Source organism: Ylistrum balloti, unplaced genomic scaffold, assembly GCF_031769215.1.
Source record: "Ylistrum balloti isolate Yb309-2 unplaced genomic scaffold, AGI_CSIRO_Ybal_v1 Utg369920, whole genome shotgun sequence".
Taxonomy (NCBI): domain Eukaryota; kingdom Metazoa; phylum Mollusca; class Bivalvia; order Pectinida; family Pectinidae; genus Ylistrum; species Ylistrum balloti.
Window position 1 is genome coordinate 101,711 of NW_026782038.1, and position 18,610 is coordinate 120,320.

The 18,610-nt window shown below is 32.6% G+C and overlaps 1 protein-coding gene across 1 annotated transcript; it reads left to right on the plus strand.

Annotated features, from left to right (window-relative positions):
* Positions 1 to 6,137: 6,137 nt before the first annotated feature.
* LOC132546912 (lysophospholipid acyltransferase 7-like) lies at positions 6,138 to 14,995 on the plus strand. The gene is made up of 7 exons (XM_060210638.1): positions 6,138 to 6,361; positions 7,755 to 7,881; positions 9,858 to 10,017; positions 12,449 to 12,600; positions 13,183 to 13,391; positions 13,730 to 13,909; positions 14,143 to 14,995. The coding sequence occupies exons 1-7, from the start codon at positions 6,138 to 6,140 to the stop codon at positions 14,477 to 14,479; spliced, it is 1,389 nt and encodes a 462-aa protein (XP_060066621.1). The 3' UTR covers positions 14,480 to 14,995.
* The last annotated feature ends 3,615 nt before the right edge of the window (positions 14,996 to 18,610 follow it).

Genomic DNA, 18,610 nt, shown 5'->3' on the forward strand with positions numbered 1-18,610 from the left:
TTAAAGAATCGGATGTTATTATTTTTATTTCTTACTGCAGCACTAGTAATCATTTCTCTTGTTTACTGATTTATGTCAAAACAAGAACAATATATTTATGTTATATACTTTATCAACATAAGAACCGACAAGCTTGTTAAAGATTTCGAGATGTGATATATGAGGGTTATATTATTATTTATTATATATTTAATTAAGCTATGCTTGAGAATCAAAGATGTAATTACATCATGTGATATGCTGCAAAATATGTTTTTGTATTGGTATGTCTAGATAAATATATGCAGATTTTTATAAAGCTGAAGTTGTTTTCAATCATTTAATAATTATACTGATCAAGCAAGTGACAGGCTTGTAGACAAAACATAATTTCCTGATACATCAATAGGCGTGTTATATAAGTCATTAGCTTGTATCAGGTTCACTAATCAGGAGAAATATATCAAGAGCGATTTTCAGTCAAATTTTGACAAGACAATATTTGTAGAATTAATATCATACACTATAATATTGTCAGATCTACAATATGTGTTACTGTCTTCTGATTAATTGTGATTTTAGCAATAATCCAGCTGAGAAAATCTAACATAGTCATAAATTATCTTGCACAATTTAATTTGGCACGATAAGTATGGTCTCATGTTGAATAGGACCTACTTAACAACCATTGCATTATACAGCAGTGCTTCCAATTAATACGGACTACAGAATTTATCATTATTGCTGGAAGTCCTATTGTGATATTGAAAGGTTTTACTTTTATGGATTATTGACCATTCATGACTGTAGCTGAAATTTTCTTAACATAAAAATAATGAAGGTCCACTGTATCATATAGTCCTGTATGAAGTGTCTGTCACCACTTCATTTCTGGTAGTTTCTATGAACAAAGCAAAGGCAAAAACATCTAATATTTTACCCGGTGAAGCACTGCCATAATTAAATGTGCAATTAAGTCTTTTAAAGTCATTTCGCCATTTCCAAAGTCATTGAGTCAAAGATCTGGGTCAAATTTTAAGATGTAACGCACGTGCCAATTTCACTTCCAGTCAGATATAAGGTCCTTTCTTAGACAGAGTTCTGAATGATGAATCCTCTTATTATCTTGTTAAATTGTCATGTTTGTTTGCTCTGTAAATCATCTAACTTGCCATTAAAAGGTTTTCATAGTAATACCTGACTTGCCATGAAAAGGTTTTCATAGTAATACCTGACTTGCCATTAATAGATTTTCATAGTTATACCTGACTTGCCATGAAAAGGTTTTCATAGTCATACCTGGCTTGCCATTAATAGATTTCCATAGTAATACCTGACTTGCCATTAAAAGATTTCCATAGTAATACCTGACTTGCCATGAAAAGGTTTTCATAGTTATACCTGACTTGTCATGAAACGATTTTCATAGTAATACCTGATTTGCCATGAAAAGGTGTTCATAATAATACCTGACTTGCCATTAAAAGGTGTTTATAGTAATACCTGATTGCCATTAAAAGGTGTTCATAGTAATACCTGACTTGTCATGAAACGATTTTCATAGTTATACCGGGCTTGCCATTAAAAGGTGTTTATAGTAATACCTGACTTGCCATTAAAAGGTGTTCATAGTAATACCTGACTTGTCATGAAACGATTTTCATAGTTATACCGGGCTTGCCATTAAAAGGTGTTCATAGTAATACCTGACTTGCCATTAAAAGGTGTTCATAGTAATACCTGACTTGCCATTAAAAGGTGTTCATAGTAATACCTGACTTGTCATGAAACTATTTTCATAGTTATACCGGGCTTGCCATTAAAAGGTGATCATAGTAATACCTGACTTGCCATTAACAGGTTTTCATAGTAATACCTGACTTGTCATGAAACGATTTTCAAAGTAATACCTGGCTTGCCATTAACAGGTTTTCATTGTAATACCTGACTTGCCATTAAAAGGTTTTCGTAGTAATACCTGACTTGCCATTAACAGGTTTTCATAGTAATACCTGACTTGCCATTAAAAGGTTTTCGTAGTAATACCTGACTTGCCATGAAACGATTTTCATAGTAATACCTGATTTGCCATGAAAAGGTGTTCATAGTAATACCTGGCTTGCCATTAAAAGGTGTTTATAGTAATACCTGACTTGCCATGAAAAGGTGTTCATAGTAATACCTGACTTGCCATTAAAAGGTGTTTATAGTAATACCTGACTTGCCATTAAAAGGTGTTCATAGTAATACCTGACTTGCCATGAAAAGGTTTTCATAGTAATACCTGACTTGCCATTAATAGATTTTCATAGTTATACCTGACTTGCCATGAAAAGGTTTTCATAGTCATACCTGGCTTGCCATTAATAGATTTCCATAGTAATACCTGACTTGCCATTAAAAGATTTCCATAGTAATACCTGACTTGCCATGAAAAGGTTTTCATAGTTATACCTGACTTGTCATGAAACGATTTTCATAGTAATACCTGATTTGCCATGAAAAGGTGTTCATAATAATACCTGACTTGCCATTAAAAGGTGTTTATAGTAATACCTGACTTGCCATTAAAAGGTGTTCATAGTAATACCTGACTTGTCATGAAACGATTTTCATAGTTATACCGGGCTTGCCATTAAAAGGTGTTTATAGTAATACCTGACTTGCCATTAAAAGGTGTTCATAGTAATACCTGACTTGTCATGAAACGATTTTCATAGTTATACCGGGCTTGCCATTAAAAGGTGTTCATAGTAATACCTGACTTGCCATTAAAAGGTGTTCATAGTAATACCTGACTTGCCATTAAAAGGTGTTCATAGTAATACCTGACTTGTCATGAAACTATTTTCATAGTTATACCGGGCTTGCCATTAAAAGGTGATCATAGTAATACCTGACTTGCCATTAACAGGTTTTCATAGTAATACCTGACTTGTCATGAAACGATTTTCAAAGTAATACCTGGCTTGCCATTAACAGGTTTTCATAGTAATACCTGACTTGCCATTAAAAGGTTTTCGTAGTAATACCTGACTTGCCATTAACAGGTTTTCATAGTAATACCTGACTTGCCATTAAAAGGTTTTCGTAGTAATACCTGACTTGCCATGAAACGATTTTCATAGTAATACCTGATTTGCCATGAAAAGGTGTTCATAGTAATACCTGACTTGCCATTAAAAGGTGTTTATAGTAATACCTGACTTGCCATTAAAAGGTGTTCATAGTAATACCTGACTTGTCATGAAACGATTTTCATAGTAATACCAGACTTGCCATTAAAAGATTTTCAGAGTTATGCTTGACTTGCCATTTAAAGGTTTTCATAGTAATACCTGACTTGTCATTAGGTTGATATTTGCCATTTAAATGTCTTATTTACCTAATATAATTAGTTGGTTTGCCATTAATACATGTAAACGGTTGCTAGAAATGCGAAATATTATCAATAAAAATACTTCAATAAAATTTTCATATTGTCATTTGTGCTTAGAAACATAAAACAGCCAACCTCCACTTTCTAATCCAGCGAAAATGTAAATATAATTTATGTCCTAAATCGTGTTCAAAATTTATCTATATATATATCTACCTTCGGCCGATAGACGCCGAAGACCCTTTATTATGGGCAGAAACCATCTTAAGATGTAGTATGAAAGATGGTGATTCAAATATCAAAAATGTTTGACAAAAATCTTGGTATGCTGTGTACGATAGCCACTGAGAGTACATGCACATTGTATATGATCGTGCTGAAATTTGTTTCACTGCCACTCTCCGAGGAAATGAGTTTACCGGTACATATCGGTCCACTCTAGGAACTGTTAATTAAAAATAATAATTTTTACTGTAAATATTTACTGAATGTATGTATTATGTGAATAAAAACTATTTTCGATAAAAATCACCAGTTATTAACTGCACAAAACCTAGGCTAATCCTAAGATATCATAGTGGTAGCGCAAGATGTACCGACTGTCATTACTCGTCTGCAGTAACATGTATAGATCATTTCTCATTCGTTCATGTCGAGTGGCTTGATCCAATGTCGTTACTTATTGAGGCCATATACATAAACAAAAGTAAAGTTCACTTGTATACGTTGTTCGAAGTTATTTTGATATATATATAGTAAAATTGTGATGAATTCTCAATTCTCCGTGGTCAGCAAATATAGAAAAAGTTAGCCTGGAAAGCATGCCAAGTTGTAAAACATAAGCGCTTTCATTTCTTCGTCACATGTCTTTAACTTATATATGTATATGCTTACATGTGGCCTATGTCCTTTTGAATATGATATAACAAAGTTGAGTACTCGCTGTTTGAAATAACCAATGCCTATAGGCCGATGCGTGTATTTCAAACGTTCAAAGTGCATACCTCCATCCATGCGTCATATGATGTACATTGTATAAAGCAAAAAAACTATATTTTGAAAAGTTCATTCGATACAATATTATCAACATGTTAAAGAAAATATTTGACATCTATTTGTGGAACACATACAACACAACTGATCAGATATTTTACATAGACTTTCTGTTAAACGTAGCTTGTATTTAATACTTACTAAGGTTTCTCATTTTTGTTTTGTTTGGTTTTTTTTTCTTTCTTTTACATTTTTGGATAAGAATAATTGGCTTAATTTGAATACGACAGAAATAATAAGGTTTGATATGTTTTGTTCGGATCTCTGAGTAGACTTGGTACAGCGAAATGAAATGGGTTTCATCTCGATGCCATTAATATTTCGAGGGGACATTGCCGTTGAGCCCTTGGAATGCTATTATACCTGCCTGTTTCTATACTTTACTTATACAGCCGAGATTTAGAAGAATTTTCTAGGTTGCTTCTCACTTCTTGAATTGATATTTTGCACACGTTTGGTGTATAAAAATAAAACACACGCTGATCTAACCAAACTTCATTAAAACCAACTCTACTTCATTCAAGCTTGACTTGGTATACAAAGTTAGTCTTACAACTAGGTTTATTGATATTTAATTTGACTAGCTCTTCATAACAAGGTCTCAGAACGCAATTTTCAGATGTCAGTAATTTTAACCAGTGCTTTGTAGTAGTTATTTTTTATCTGTAAATGATATCGGTCCTACTCAACTTAAACCATCTAATTATTTACAGACCTTTCACTGCAGGACTGAATCCTCCAACTTACCAAACATGATTAAGTAAATAAGTAATATAGGTGTCGAATAATGAGATCTTAGTTTCAAAATTGAATTTAAAATTTCTTAATTTTCTGTTCAATGAAGACCTGGAATATCTAGCCTTCGAAGCAATGTTTTCTAATGCTAGAGTAAATCGACCATTAAATAGAAATCCAAGGTAACAAAAATTATCTACTATTTCAATATAATTATATAACTACTGGTAAAAACATTTCATGTTGCCATTATGTTGACGTTAAGTCAAGAATTGAAAATAGTCAAACCAAAATTACAACCTCTTTTTCTTTCCATTTTGTCCTATGTATTTTTACTTTAAAACCTGTCAAATTTTAACTTTTCTGACATAAGTGATAAAATGTATCTTATTTGTATACTCTACTTTTGTTTTAATGTTATAAAGGATTTTAAGAAACTCGCCTCCACGTTTTATTTTTTGCTTGCCAAGGGACGCAAAAGAGAGCGACAGACAGAGAGAGGGATAATTATATATATGCGGTTAAAATCGCCATCATAACATTTGTTTATTGAAAGTGGACGGAAAGTGCAAAGTTTCACACGAAGACTGCTCGACATAATCATACAAGGTAGAAGTCATGTGGGTTCCGTCAGAAAAGATATTTTGCAAAATATCTCTTGATTTTATGGGATATTTCTAACACTTGCCACCCGACCCATGTCGTAAGATGTTTCTCTTTCCCAAACTTACTCATTACTTCTGAGCAGGTACACGTTACCTTATGACATTTATGAATGAAACAATCATTCGTTTGAGGCGAATATTACTCTTAACCTTATCATCAATACTCTACTTCTGTGGAAACATCAGTATATTCCTTTACAATGTGTAAACTCATAGCAATGAAATCGTAAATATTGATAATATTGCAATTAAACTATTTTAGATCAAGAGTTATGTGCCCTGCCCTCTACTCTCCTCTAATGAAGAGAGATAAGTGGAAGAGAAACATGGAGCTGGTAGAACTTTCAGACGACGTGATATATTGTATTATCCTTCTTGTATCGATACCAATCGCTCATGTTGTCAAACTGTGCAACAATTCGTTTACCAAGAAGGCGATATGTACCGCAATGGGAGTGTCGATTGCCTGCATCACGTGTCGATGGCACATTTTTCACTCAATTGTGACCACCCTAATCAGCTGCATCTTGATAAAAATAAGTGGACCGCGGTAAGCTCCCGGAAATACTTGTACAAACAGTGGTTTGTCGGATAAATTCCGAGACATTCCGTTAGACAAACATCTGCATAATTCAACATTATTTTATATACATTTTAATTCCCTATGAGTCTAACCAAGGCCTTTTAAATTTATACTCAGTGTTTTGATGTTAAACTTTTCAGATGCTCATCAGGTTATAGAGGATATAAGTACATATTAGAGCATTCGAACATGGTCAAGGAAGAAGTTTTTTATAGCTAGGAGATACATGTATAGCTGATGAGGTACAAGTAACTGAGCAATGTAAGCTGATTTATACACTGACTCGACCTGCAGACCTGGCAGGGGTCTACGCTACAAAAAGTGTACTGTGCAAATTTTAATACAATTAATAATAATAATAATATATACTGGATGCAGGCTTATTATGCCTGTATATCCAGATCAGAATTAAAAAGAATTAGCATCCCGGATATGGATCAGTGTGTTATTGTCCAGTTCATGATTATAAATACATTCAGTTTGCCCCCAATGTTTATCCATTCGGGATTCGAAAGTTTGGATTGTTGATTTGAATGTATAAAATGAGTCTATCTTATAAATGTGTATGCTCCTGGCCATTTTATACCCGTTATTTTTGAGAAGGCTCTGAATGTGGTAATGTCCAGCGATGGATACCATACATTGTACTGTAGACGCAAGCTTGATAGCCGTGGTCGAAGATTATAGATGATTTGAAGATTGTATATTGTAACTTGTATGACAATTAATGGATTGCACATTGTGTATGACTCGCATGATGAGTGCATACAAGCAGGAGTGTCAGACCCCGCTCCCGCAGAACATGCCTGCAAGATGCATGGATGACAGGGGAGGATTATTGGTATGTTGGTTCTTTCCTGGTCAATGATGTGCAGGAGTTTCTTCTAGAATCAACATTTGTTCCCTTGCCTAATCTCTGCAGTGTAGAGAACTTCTGCTATTTGTTGAGCATGTAAACAATGTATAGTATGGTTTATTTATTTATTTATATTTGTATTTATAATGTATAGAGAACTCTTCAATATCGAAGAATGGTACTTTCTCTTTAACTCTTTATTGTAGGTTACTCATGGTTTGAATGTAGACACAAACAACATTTAATTTAGTAGGTAAATAATCAGTTATTGATCATTAAAGAATTGGTTGCCCTCTTCTGTTAAATTTTTTATTCAATTGTCATCACCTCACATATTTGCTCTTCATACTCATGATCACTGCTACTACAGAAAAGGTTAAAGGACTCCATCATAAGTCTTTTTAACTGGCAAAATTATTTACAACTGTCACATTTGCATGGATGCATTGTTGAAATTATTTTGTTTTATATTAAATCAATAGTCTGCTTTGTTTCACTTTGTAGGAAATGCCACACTTATTTATTCTTTTGGGGATTTGGGTACCTGCTGTTTTTCCGTACCTGTCACTACATAGGATTGCCACAAGCACCAGCACTGTCTAATGCTGTACAGCTGCTTCTCACATTAAGGGTAGGAAGTTGTCTATTTTAATCAAAAGATTTCATTTATATTTAATGCTTGTATATGATGCTATTCACCAAATAGTACTCTCAGAATTGACTATGTATACAGATTTGAAATCTGCCAAGACTTTTTTTCTGAACAGTTTTTTACTTGTGATGTGTACATGTACGCTGCTCCTTTTACAGTGGATTTATCTTAAAGTTAGCTGATTTTTTTTCTGTCACATCTTACTGCACTTTTTGCTGTCCATTGCTTTCTTCTGGTGTGCCCTAATTACATATACATAAAATATATAATATGACATATGATGAATGAAGTAGTAACGACAGAACAGACAAGTGAATTGTCAAATTTTCAAGGCAATCTACCCCTTATTAAGACGCACATATTACATAAATTATATCACATACATACAACATAAAACAGAAACAAAGCTATCAACTAAAATTTAGAATGGTAGGGTAAATTTAGGAATCTCGATAATCCCTTCAGCCGATAGACATTGAAAGCCCTTTATAAGGGACAAAAAATCATCTTAAGTTTTGGTATGAAAGATGGTGATTCAGATATCAAAAATGTCTTATATAAATCTCTATATGTTTTGCACTGTAGTCACGGAGCACATGTTTGATCGCAGAGAAAAACATTTTTATGTCATACTCTGTGGAAAGGAGTTTACTGTTACATCTTGGCCCCTTTCTAAAAAAGGAATTATTTTATTAAGAATAAACAAAATTTAATGACTGTATCTATAGCTACACTAAAAAGTATTTTTGAGAAAAATCACTTGTTAAAGGCACAGAATGTTATTTTGAATATGGTCGAAAAGGCCCAAGATTCATAAACTCGTCCACAAAAACTCGCCCCAGAAAACTTGATTTTCTATCTCCAGACTAGAGATAATAATCAGTGCCAGTTTTGAATTGGAACAAAAGCAGAGACTTCAGATTCAAATGAGAAGTGCAATAAATTTGGAATGGAAGTTAAAAAAAATGAACAATTTTTGGGGAAAAATATTTGCTTGGGAGGTTGGGTGGATGGGGCAATCCTTATCCTATACAAGTTGCCTCAGTGGTGGCATGAGGTATATCGACTACCAGGTATGTCTGATCAGACCTATTTGATGTAGCAAGATCATCTCTCCTTTATGCCGAGTTGGTAGCAGGTTTGGAGTTGATTGATCCAGTGTCATTTCTGACTGAGGCATTACTGGTCACCCCAACTCCTGCCATATATGACTTGGCATGTTGAAATGTATGGGCATTTCTGTTTGATGGAACATCAGCGATTGTTGATCCAGGGATTGAGTGATGTTTTGATCTCCTCCCACATACTGCAAATGATACTTGGCACACATGATCAAGTACTGGTATATCACATTGGCTGACGTGCAGGATACACCTAAATTTACACTACTGTTCTCAATTTTAGTTTATGTCTTTGTATCTGTTTTATGTTCTATGTATGTGATGTAATTTATGTAATATCTGTATCTCAATAAAGGTGCAGATTTCATAGAAAATTTGACAATTCACTTGTCCATACCATCATTATTACTTCATTTATCATAATTTTCTATTCCAGTAATATGCATTCAACAAACATTGGTTTGTTAAGATCCAGTCCCAGTATCTGACCATACTATCAATATTACTTTCTAGATTCTTTCCATATATACAAGCTAGAATTTGCAGTGTCTTGTGTTTCCAATGTTATTATTTATATATATTATAGAGAGAGAGAGAAAGAGAGAGCGCTTTGTTCATATGACCTTAGTACAATGTACACTATATAACCTGTATACTCTAGCTATCTAACTATGCTGAGGTAATTTATAATTAATAGACATTGCTATTTATTTTTTCTTGATTATAAATTGCCAAATTTGCATCTTTATAAAGTATATCTGTAACATTAGAATGAGTCAGTCTCTGTATGATCTTTATCATGTATGTACATCTGTATATTGGTAATTACCACAGATGGTGGGAATTGGTTTTGAAATCCATGACACTCACACCTCCTCAAAGAGAGAGGATTGTTCATCTGAGGAAATGGCTTTGAAGAAAAAATACCAGGAGGTGAATCCATCATCTATCGACATAATTCTGTATGCATACTGTTTCCTTGGGCAATTTACAGGTAAATCACTTACTTTTAACATGTTTGATATTTACTCATTTTTTGTAGATTCACAAGAATGTATAAAATAGTTATATGTTGACATGGCTAATGATACCATCAATACAATGTACTTCGGCATGTAATTAGTAAATCACTACTGAATTCCAAAATCCTAATAGGATCATCTTTTCCAGTATTGATTTTGTGATTATTATTACTTACGTTGCATGAAATGTATTCAGTAATTCTATTGGTAGTCAGCTTATTTTCCAGAGACTCCACTGGAACATGAACAATATTGATCTAAACATAAAATAAAGTGGTATTTAAAAAAAGATTTGGGAGATAAATGTTTGCTTTAGACATCCAATTTGACATAATGCTTGACAACAAGTTGGGAGATAATGACTTGCTTTAGACATCAGATTTGACATTACACTTGACAACAAGTTAGGGAGATAATGACTTGCTTTAGACATCAGATTTGACATTACACGTGGCAACAAGTTTGGGAGATAATGACTTGCTTTAGACATCAGATATGACATTACACTTGACAACAAGTTAGGGAGATAATGACTTGCTTTAGACATCAGATTTGACATTACACGTGGCAACAAGTTAGGGAGATAATGACTTGCTTTAGACATCAGATTTGACATTACACTTGACAACAAGTTTGGGAGATAATGACATGCTTTAGACATCAGATTTGACATTACACTTGACAACAAGTTAGGGAGATAATGACTTGCTTTAGACATCAGATTTGACATTACACTTGACAATAAGTTTGGGAGATAATGACTTGCTTTAGACATCAGATTTGACATTACACTTGACAACAAGTTAGGGAGATAATGACTTGATTTAGACATCAGATTTGACATTACACTTGACAACAAGTTGGGAGATAATGACATACTTTAGACATCAGATTTGACATTACACGTGACAACAAGTTGGGAGATAATGACATACTTTAGACATCAGATTTGACATTACACGTGACAACAAGTTTGGAGATAAATGTTTGCTTTAGACATCAGATTTGACATTACACTTGACAATAAGTTTGGGAGATAATGACATACTTTAGACATCAGATTTGACATTACACTTGACAACAAGTTTGGAGATAAATGTTTGCTTTAGACATCAGATTTGACATTACACTTGACAATAAGTTTGGGAGATAATGACATACTTTAGACATCAGATTTGACATTACACTTGACAACAAGTTTGGGAGATAATGACATACTTTAGACATCAGATTTGACATTACACTTGACAATAAGTTTGGGAGATAATGACTTGATTTAGACATCAGATTTGACATTACACTTGACAACAAGTTTGGGAGATAATGACTTGCTTTAGACATCAGATTTGACATTACACGTGACAACAAGTTAGGGAGATAATGACTTGCTTTAGACATCAGATATGACATTACACTTGACAATAAGTTAGGGAGATAATGACTTGCTTTAGACATCAGATATGACATTACACTTGACAATAAGTTTGGGAGATAATGACTTGATTTAGACATCAGATATGACATTACACTTGACAATAAGTTTGGGAGATAATGACTTGATTTAGACATCAGATTTGACATTACACTTGACAACAAGTTAGGGAGATAATGACTTGCTTTAGACATCAGATATGACATTACACTTGACAACAAGTTTGGGAGATAATGACTTGCTTTAGACATCAGATTTGACGTTACACTTGACAACAAGTTTGGGAGATAATGACATGCTTTAGACATCAGATTTGACATTACACTTGACAACAAGTTTGGAGATAAATGTTTGCTTTAGACATCAGATTTGACATTACACTTGACAACAAGTTTGGGAGATAATGACTTGCTTTAGACATCAGATATGACATTACACTTGACAACAAGTTAGGGAGATAATGACATACTTTAGACATCAGATTTGACATTACACGTGACAACAAGACCACGCCATTTTGAATAGGCTGCTTTACGTTCTGTTCTACCCTTTTTTGTTACCTGGTAAGAATAGCTTACAAAACCATTTTTATATACCAAAATAGAGAAATACAGAAATGTGCACAGGAATGATTTGATGGAAATCAACTTGCACTGTATTTAGACGATGCTTTATTTGGATCTGAACAGGGAAATTAGTGAATTTCAATACAGTGACTAGAAAGCAACACTGGAAAAGTTATTTATCATTACTATTGATGATGTAAGATTTTGTATATCGTAACTACAGAGATGATGTAAGTTTTAATGACATTGATAAATTCCTATATTTCACAGGCAGAAATGTAATAAAGGATTTTAAATATTACCTATGGAAAACCTTCAGATGATAAATACAGTGTACCAGATTTGCATTTCATATAAAGTATGTGATGTTTTTGTCACAAGTTTACTGATTTTCCTATGTTTTAGGTCCTTATTACAAGTACCGAACCTACATAGACATGATAAATAATGACCGATCTGCAGACATTCCTACACTAGATGCTTTTGTATCACGAATGAAAGCTGTCCCATTCCTCATTGTGATTTTTGTTGGATTCTCCTACTTTTTCAGTATACACGTAAGCACATCAATTAAGATTAGCAAATGAATCATTTAAATTATGATCTTTTAGTGAATGAATGAAGAAAATATGAGAACTGCAGTTAACTTCCTTAAAATTTCCACATTGTACATGCATATACCTTCAGACATATCTAGATAAGATATCTCATTATAATTATGCTAGCTCTAGTACAGTGATGTTATTTATATCAGGTAGTTACTTCTTTCATTGATTGTGTCAACTCAATGCAGGAACACATGATTTAAAGAGAGAGATTTTAAAACACGTGGTCACTGTCATGTTGTATTGAATGAAATATAAAGTAAACCCATTAAATACTAAAAGAAGCAGTCAGAGTTTGAATAAAATAATAATGTTGAGACCCATTTTACTTTTTGTCTATTGATACAAAGCTGATAGCCATATTTGAAGTATATTATCTCCCTTATATTGTAACTTGAGATTTTACTGATATTTGATAAATCAACTGAAGTAAGCAATATCTGGAAGACAGTATCCATGGAAGCTTACAATTATCTTGTCTTTAAAAATGTTGCAGAACTGAACTTAATATGAACAATTTTGTTTCATTTTCAGTATGTTGAATCAGGTGAATTTTTCACCCGCTCATTTCTGTTCCGACTGTTTTACATGGTGCCAATGTTTACCATATTCCGTGCCAGGATGTACATTGCATGGTTGGTGTCTGAATGCATGTCCATGGCTTCTACACTGGGTGCATATCCAGTGCAGTGTAAAGCTAGATGTGGAAAAGGACCTACAGATTTGGCAGCTTTAGATGAAGCGTATGTTGAATTACAATATCAGATCTTAATAAACATACTTGTATGCTCATGTTTCACACATTAAGGGAGATTTTTATGGTGCATTATTTTCTTATTTCTGTTTGATAAGTCATTGAAAACCTTCAAGAAGTCCAGGTGGTATAAGTTGACTGCAAAGTTTCTGAAATACTTTTCTATGAATTTTATGACAAGCTTTTTTCAACTTCATTGTGATAAAATTGAATTAGATGATTATTTCTACAAGATTCTACCATTAATGTATTCTTATTTGAATGTCAACCAATCTACAACGTATGTTAAAAAAACGTGTACGTTAATTTTAGCTCTCAATTTTCCAGAAATTCCAAAGATGTGAAAGAGATTAAGTATGATTTTGAAACAATACACAATCTAGATATCTATGGTTGTGATTTGGCACCAAGAGTAAGGGATGGACTTCGGAGCTGGAACATGACTGTGCAGTACTGGCTGGCCTCATGCGTGCACCACAGGGTTCCTAAAAGTCTAGCACCTTTCAAGTAAGTATTCACTGGTATTGTGTGTCCATTATGAAAGTCGTAAAAAGCTTAGAACTATGAAGTACATTAACAACACAAAAACAACTTTCAGCCTGGTACTTATATACTTTACTAGGAGTGAATCTTTCCATGAAACTGCATTATCTTACACAACAGATAGGTGTATGTTGTAATCATGCATGCAACCCAAAGATTTCCGTCATAATGTAATGTATAACTTAATAATTTTACAGAGTTGCAATAACAATGGCTGTCAGTGCATTTTGGCATGGTGTCCATCCCGGATACTACCTAAGCTTTGGACTTGTGCCCATCTTTGTTGCTGCAGAAGACAGAATGGTGCGTGTTTTCAGAAAGGAAGGAGATGCTGGGAAAATGTTTGATTGGATAAACTGGTTCTTAAAGATGCGTGCATTTGATTACATGTGTATGGGTTTCCTCTTGCTTAGACTGGACTACACGTTAGCATATTGGCACTCTGTCTATTTCATCGGCCATATAATGGGTGTTATATTTTTAGTCATTGGTCGTCTTAAGCCTTTACCAAAGAGTGAAAAGAAAAAGGAATAAGAAGTTCTGTAGAATCCTTTGTTTGTGTGAGAAAAATTCATGTGAGCAAGAATTTTGATTATTAGAAGTTGCTAAAACTATTTTTTGTTTGTATGTAAGCCTTTGGTATCAAAATTTACAATAGAACTGGACATTTTCCATACCAAATTAAAGTACTTAATTATGATGGTCAGTTAATTTAGAATTACCACATGTTATCTCACATGTTATAGTCAGGCAGAGAGATAAAATAATGTGTGGATAGTTTGGAAATCATCGCTGATAGAAGAGAGATATTATAGTAAGAAATAACCTAGCTCTTATTTGAGATAGATTTATTTAAAAACATAAATAGAATATAGTGTTTGAAGCAAGATTAGATTAATTGCTAGCATGCCAAGCATTTCAGTAGTGAAATTGCTATGATTTTTTTTGACGATTGTCACTATCAGTTGCTCAAATCTAAACTGTGTCAGTTAAAAAAATCCAAAAACATTGATTCCATTGTTCATACATAAGTCATATTCAATTTACTATATTGTGACATACATGTAATATGTAGTTATATATACATTATTTTATGTATGTTCTACATTTTTTTATATGTCTTTCAAGTTTCCTTCATTTTCATAGTTTTTGGGCATTACTGATATTTTTTTTTTTTTAAATTAACAAAATGTTAATCAGCAAAACTGGATGAAATAGATAAAATATTAATTGTGTTTACAAATATCATTGATGACACTTTGGTCATCATGTTTTATAAAAGGTTAATTTTCAGGTCAAAATACTTAAGATTAATTTAAAAAGTTCACCAGGTATCTGAAATCTGTGTTAATATAAGAGGATCTCATTTCAATTATGGTTTCAGTTCTTAGGTGGTTTGTTATAGGCCTTAATGATATTGTAAGAAATGTATCATGATGACGTGAACTTAGATAATTTTTGTACATGTACTTACTTATCTTGTTTTTACAGTTGCTGGACACATGTACTTATTTATCTTGGTTTTACATTTGCTGTATACATTTATATTGAAGTGAGTGCATCAGTTTTCCTGATATTTATATTCTTAAAGAATTATACTGGCAGAGGAACATTCCAAAACTCATGGTTAGCTTGGAATTCGACTGCCAACAATTGTTATCAGAACAACTGTCTTTTTATGAGTGTGGTAATGGTATAAATTTTAGACAGCTTAATTTTCAGGATAACATGGCTAATATACTGTTAATTGCATTGTTGTAACACTTTCTTGGGCAATGAAAATAAGCTAAATATAAAAAACTATCATTCATTAGGTTTGTTTTAATGCTGGTATGCATTTATAATGCAGTAAAAACATATGTTAGTATGAACAGTTAGATAAAGATTAAGTAGTCAGATTTAGATTTAGATAATTTTCTTTTTATCAATAAAGAATTTGCATTAAAGTTTTCTCATCTAAAGAAGTAAAACAAATAATAGACAAAATATAGGGATGCAAAACCAGAAAATTACTTAAGAATACAAAATGTACCTGGAAATTTGAAGATGTTTTCATAGTTTTATGATGATGTTTCAGGAAATAAGGAAGGGCATTAATTTAAATGATAAGCAAATCTAACATTGAACTTTTTTTGTTTTGTTTTGTTTTTTCATATCCATTTGAATCTGAATTGTTGAGTTTTGAACAGTGGATGTTTGTTCACATTTCAACTGAACTGTTTGAACTTAAAAGCTGTCACTTCTGGCAAAGTTGTAATTTTATAGTTTGAGAGAGTTAAAAAGAAATATAATGATGCTCTACATAATAAGTCACAGGTATTCTAGTTTCTGGATCATTATTAACAACAGTATGACAAGTAAAGGTTCTAAGTTAGCGTCAAGAAAAGTATGAATACAGAAATGGTTCCCGTGCAAATGTTCAAACTGTAATTTCAAGGACTTTTTATTCGGTGCTTCATTTCTTGCTTTCTAAGGGTATACCTGAGTGATCACTGAATGCTGGTAACAAGGAATGCTATGTAAGATCATAATTCAATACAATGTGTCTACATTGATAGTGTGGAATGCATTGTCACCTGGAATGGTATTTTACTCCTCACATATTAAACCCAGTATCACCTCAGTGTTAATACTCCCGTATCCCTTTCAGTGTTGCCGACATCTTGTCATATAATATCTGGTCATTGTTTTTCGAAATCTAGGGAAACTGGATGTGTAAAAGGGTAAACAAGGGTCATCATCAAGTCTGTTATATAGTTATCATACCTGTATGTATTGAGATTATGTTCTCTGATATGCTTGAACATTAATTTGACTATAGTAGATCCAAATACTGATTTTGAAATTTTTAAATACTAATCAAAGATAAAGAAATATGAAGTGCTTCTTTCACAGTTTAAGCAGGTCATGATATGGTTGGAAGCAGGTGAGATGTCAACACTACTTCTGATATGATTTACATTTCTGTGTACTGTATGTTGTGTGTGTTAATGTCCATTTAAATTTAATTGAAAACTTAAATTTTCATTTTATATCGTAATCTATATCAAGAGTACAATTTTGCTTGAGGATTGATCCTTTGATGTTTTACACTATTTGGTCAGATTTATTTAACTGATTTACATATCACTTAAAGTGACATATGTGTTAAGTTGCAAAGATTTTTTTTTAATAGTCATACAATGTCTGTTAGTGGTGATCAAAATGCTTTAAAATTCTTAAAGTTCTTAGGTAGACATAAAGTGATGAAATAGCTCCCTAGTTTACAGGAAGAAGGCATGACAATGTGTCTTTTTGTCCTGTTCGTTGTTCTTCAGGAGAGTCTAGGACAGAACAAATCTTGTATGTTTTTTTTATTTCTGATAACTACCTACTTACTAAAAGAAACAGAAAGAGGATTAATTTTGATTGTTTTAGTCCCTTTCATTATAGTTTCCATGGTTGTATGGTATTGTAGATTTTTTTAAAATTTAATTTTATATAGATTAATGACATTTTAACTCTAACAGAATGTCTACAAAAAGATCAGAACCAAACTTTCATTAATTCAGACTGTCTTCGTGTCCCCAATCAATAGCTTGCTTTGATTGTTTTCTGACTCTTCATGTTATTTGAGAAAGTTATGTTTGAATAACTGAAATCTTGCATCTTTGTGGTACAAAAAAAATGTCACTGGTAACTCAAAGAAATCATATATGTGAAAGAAAATTCACAGATATGAAACTATGATTATAACATATTTTTGGTATTTTCTGTCAAAATAACTTTTCACCACTTCAAAGGGATTAATTGGATTGGTCGTTGAATCACCACAGACTTCAGTAAGGAGATGTAGGAATATTTATTAGGTAGAAATGTCTGTCTTGAAGTTGGGCATCATGAATATTTAATTAAGCATTAATGAAATCTGTTTTAAAGTTTCACAAATAGTGTTCTGAGATCACATGAAAATAAGAGTAATGATAAAAGTATTTGTAAGGAGTTAGGAAAAGAAACTAACGTTACTGCAGTTACCAAAGGAAAAGAAACAAATGTTACTGCAGTTACCAAAGATGTCAGCTTTTACCAAACCAGGATTTCCCCTTGTCATGTACACAAATAGGCGTGTGTGTATTTTTAGAAAAAAATGGGTTGGAAACTTACATAGAGAAACACAAAATACAAAGGTCCATCAGCTATTTATCTTTTGTATGTTTTTCATCAGTAAAAATGTCTGTAAGAGTTTTAAGTTATGCCATATCACCGATATCAATTAATAATTTTTAGAAAATGAAAATGATTTAACGCTTATGGTGCTTGTATTTACTACTACTGTATATGTAAACAGTACTGACATTTACCACGTACACATCAGAGTAAAGATGAAAAAGTGATCCTTTCTAATTCCTATTGGATAAAGTTACTGAGGCCTATTTTGGTAGTCTTTCAGGTTGCAGAATGTTTTTATAAGGGATTTTAGTGAAATATCTGTCAATATATTTTTGAATTACTTGGAATGCTAGGACACATATATGATTTTATAAAATCTATTGGTCATACGTTCTTTCAGATCTAGGTCAAAGGTCAAATAAGAGCAACTTTTTCAGTAATTTTTTCAAAATTATTGAAAACATCTAAATGTGAATTGAAATCTGCATACAAAAATTTATTTGTAATTAAGTAACT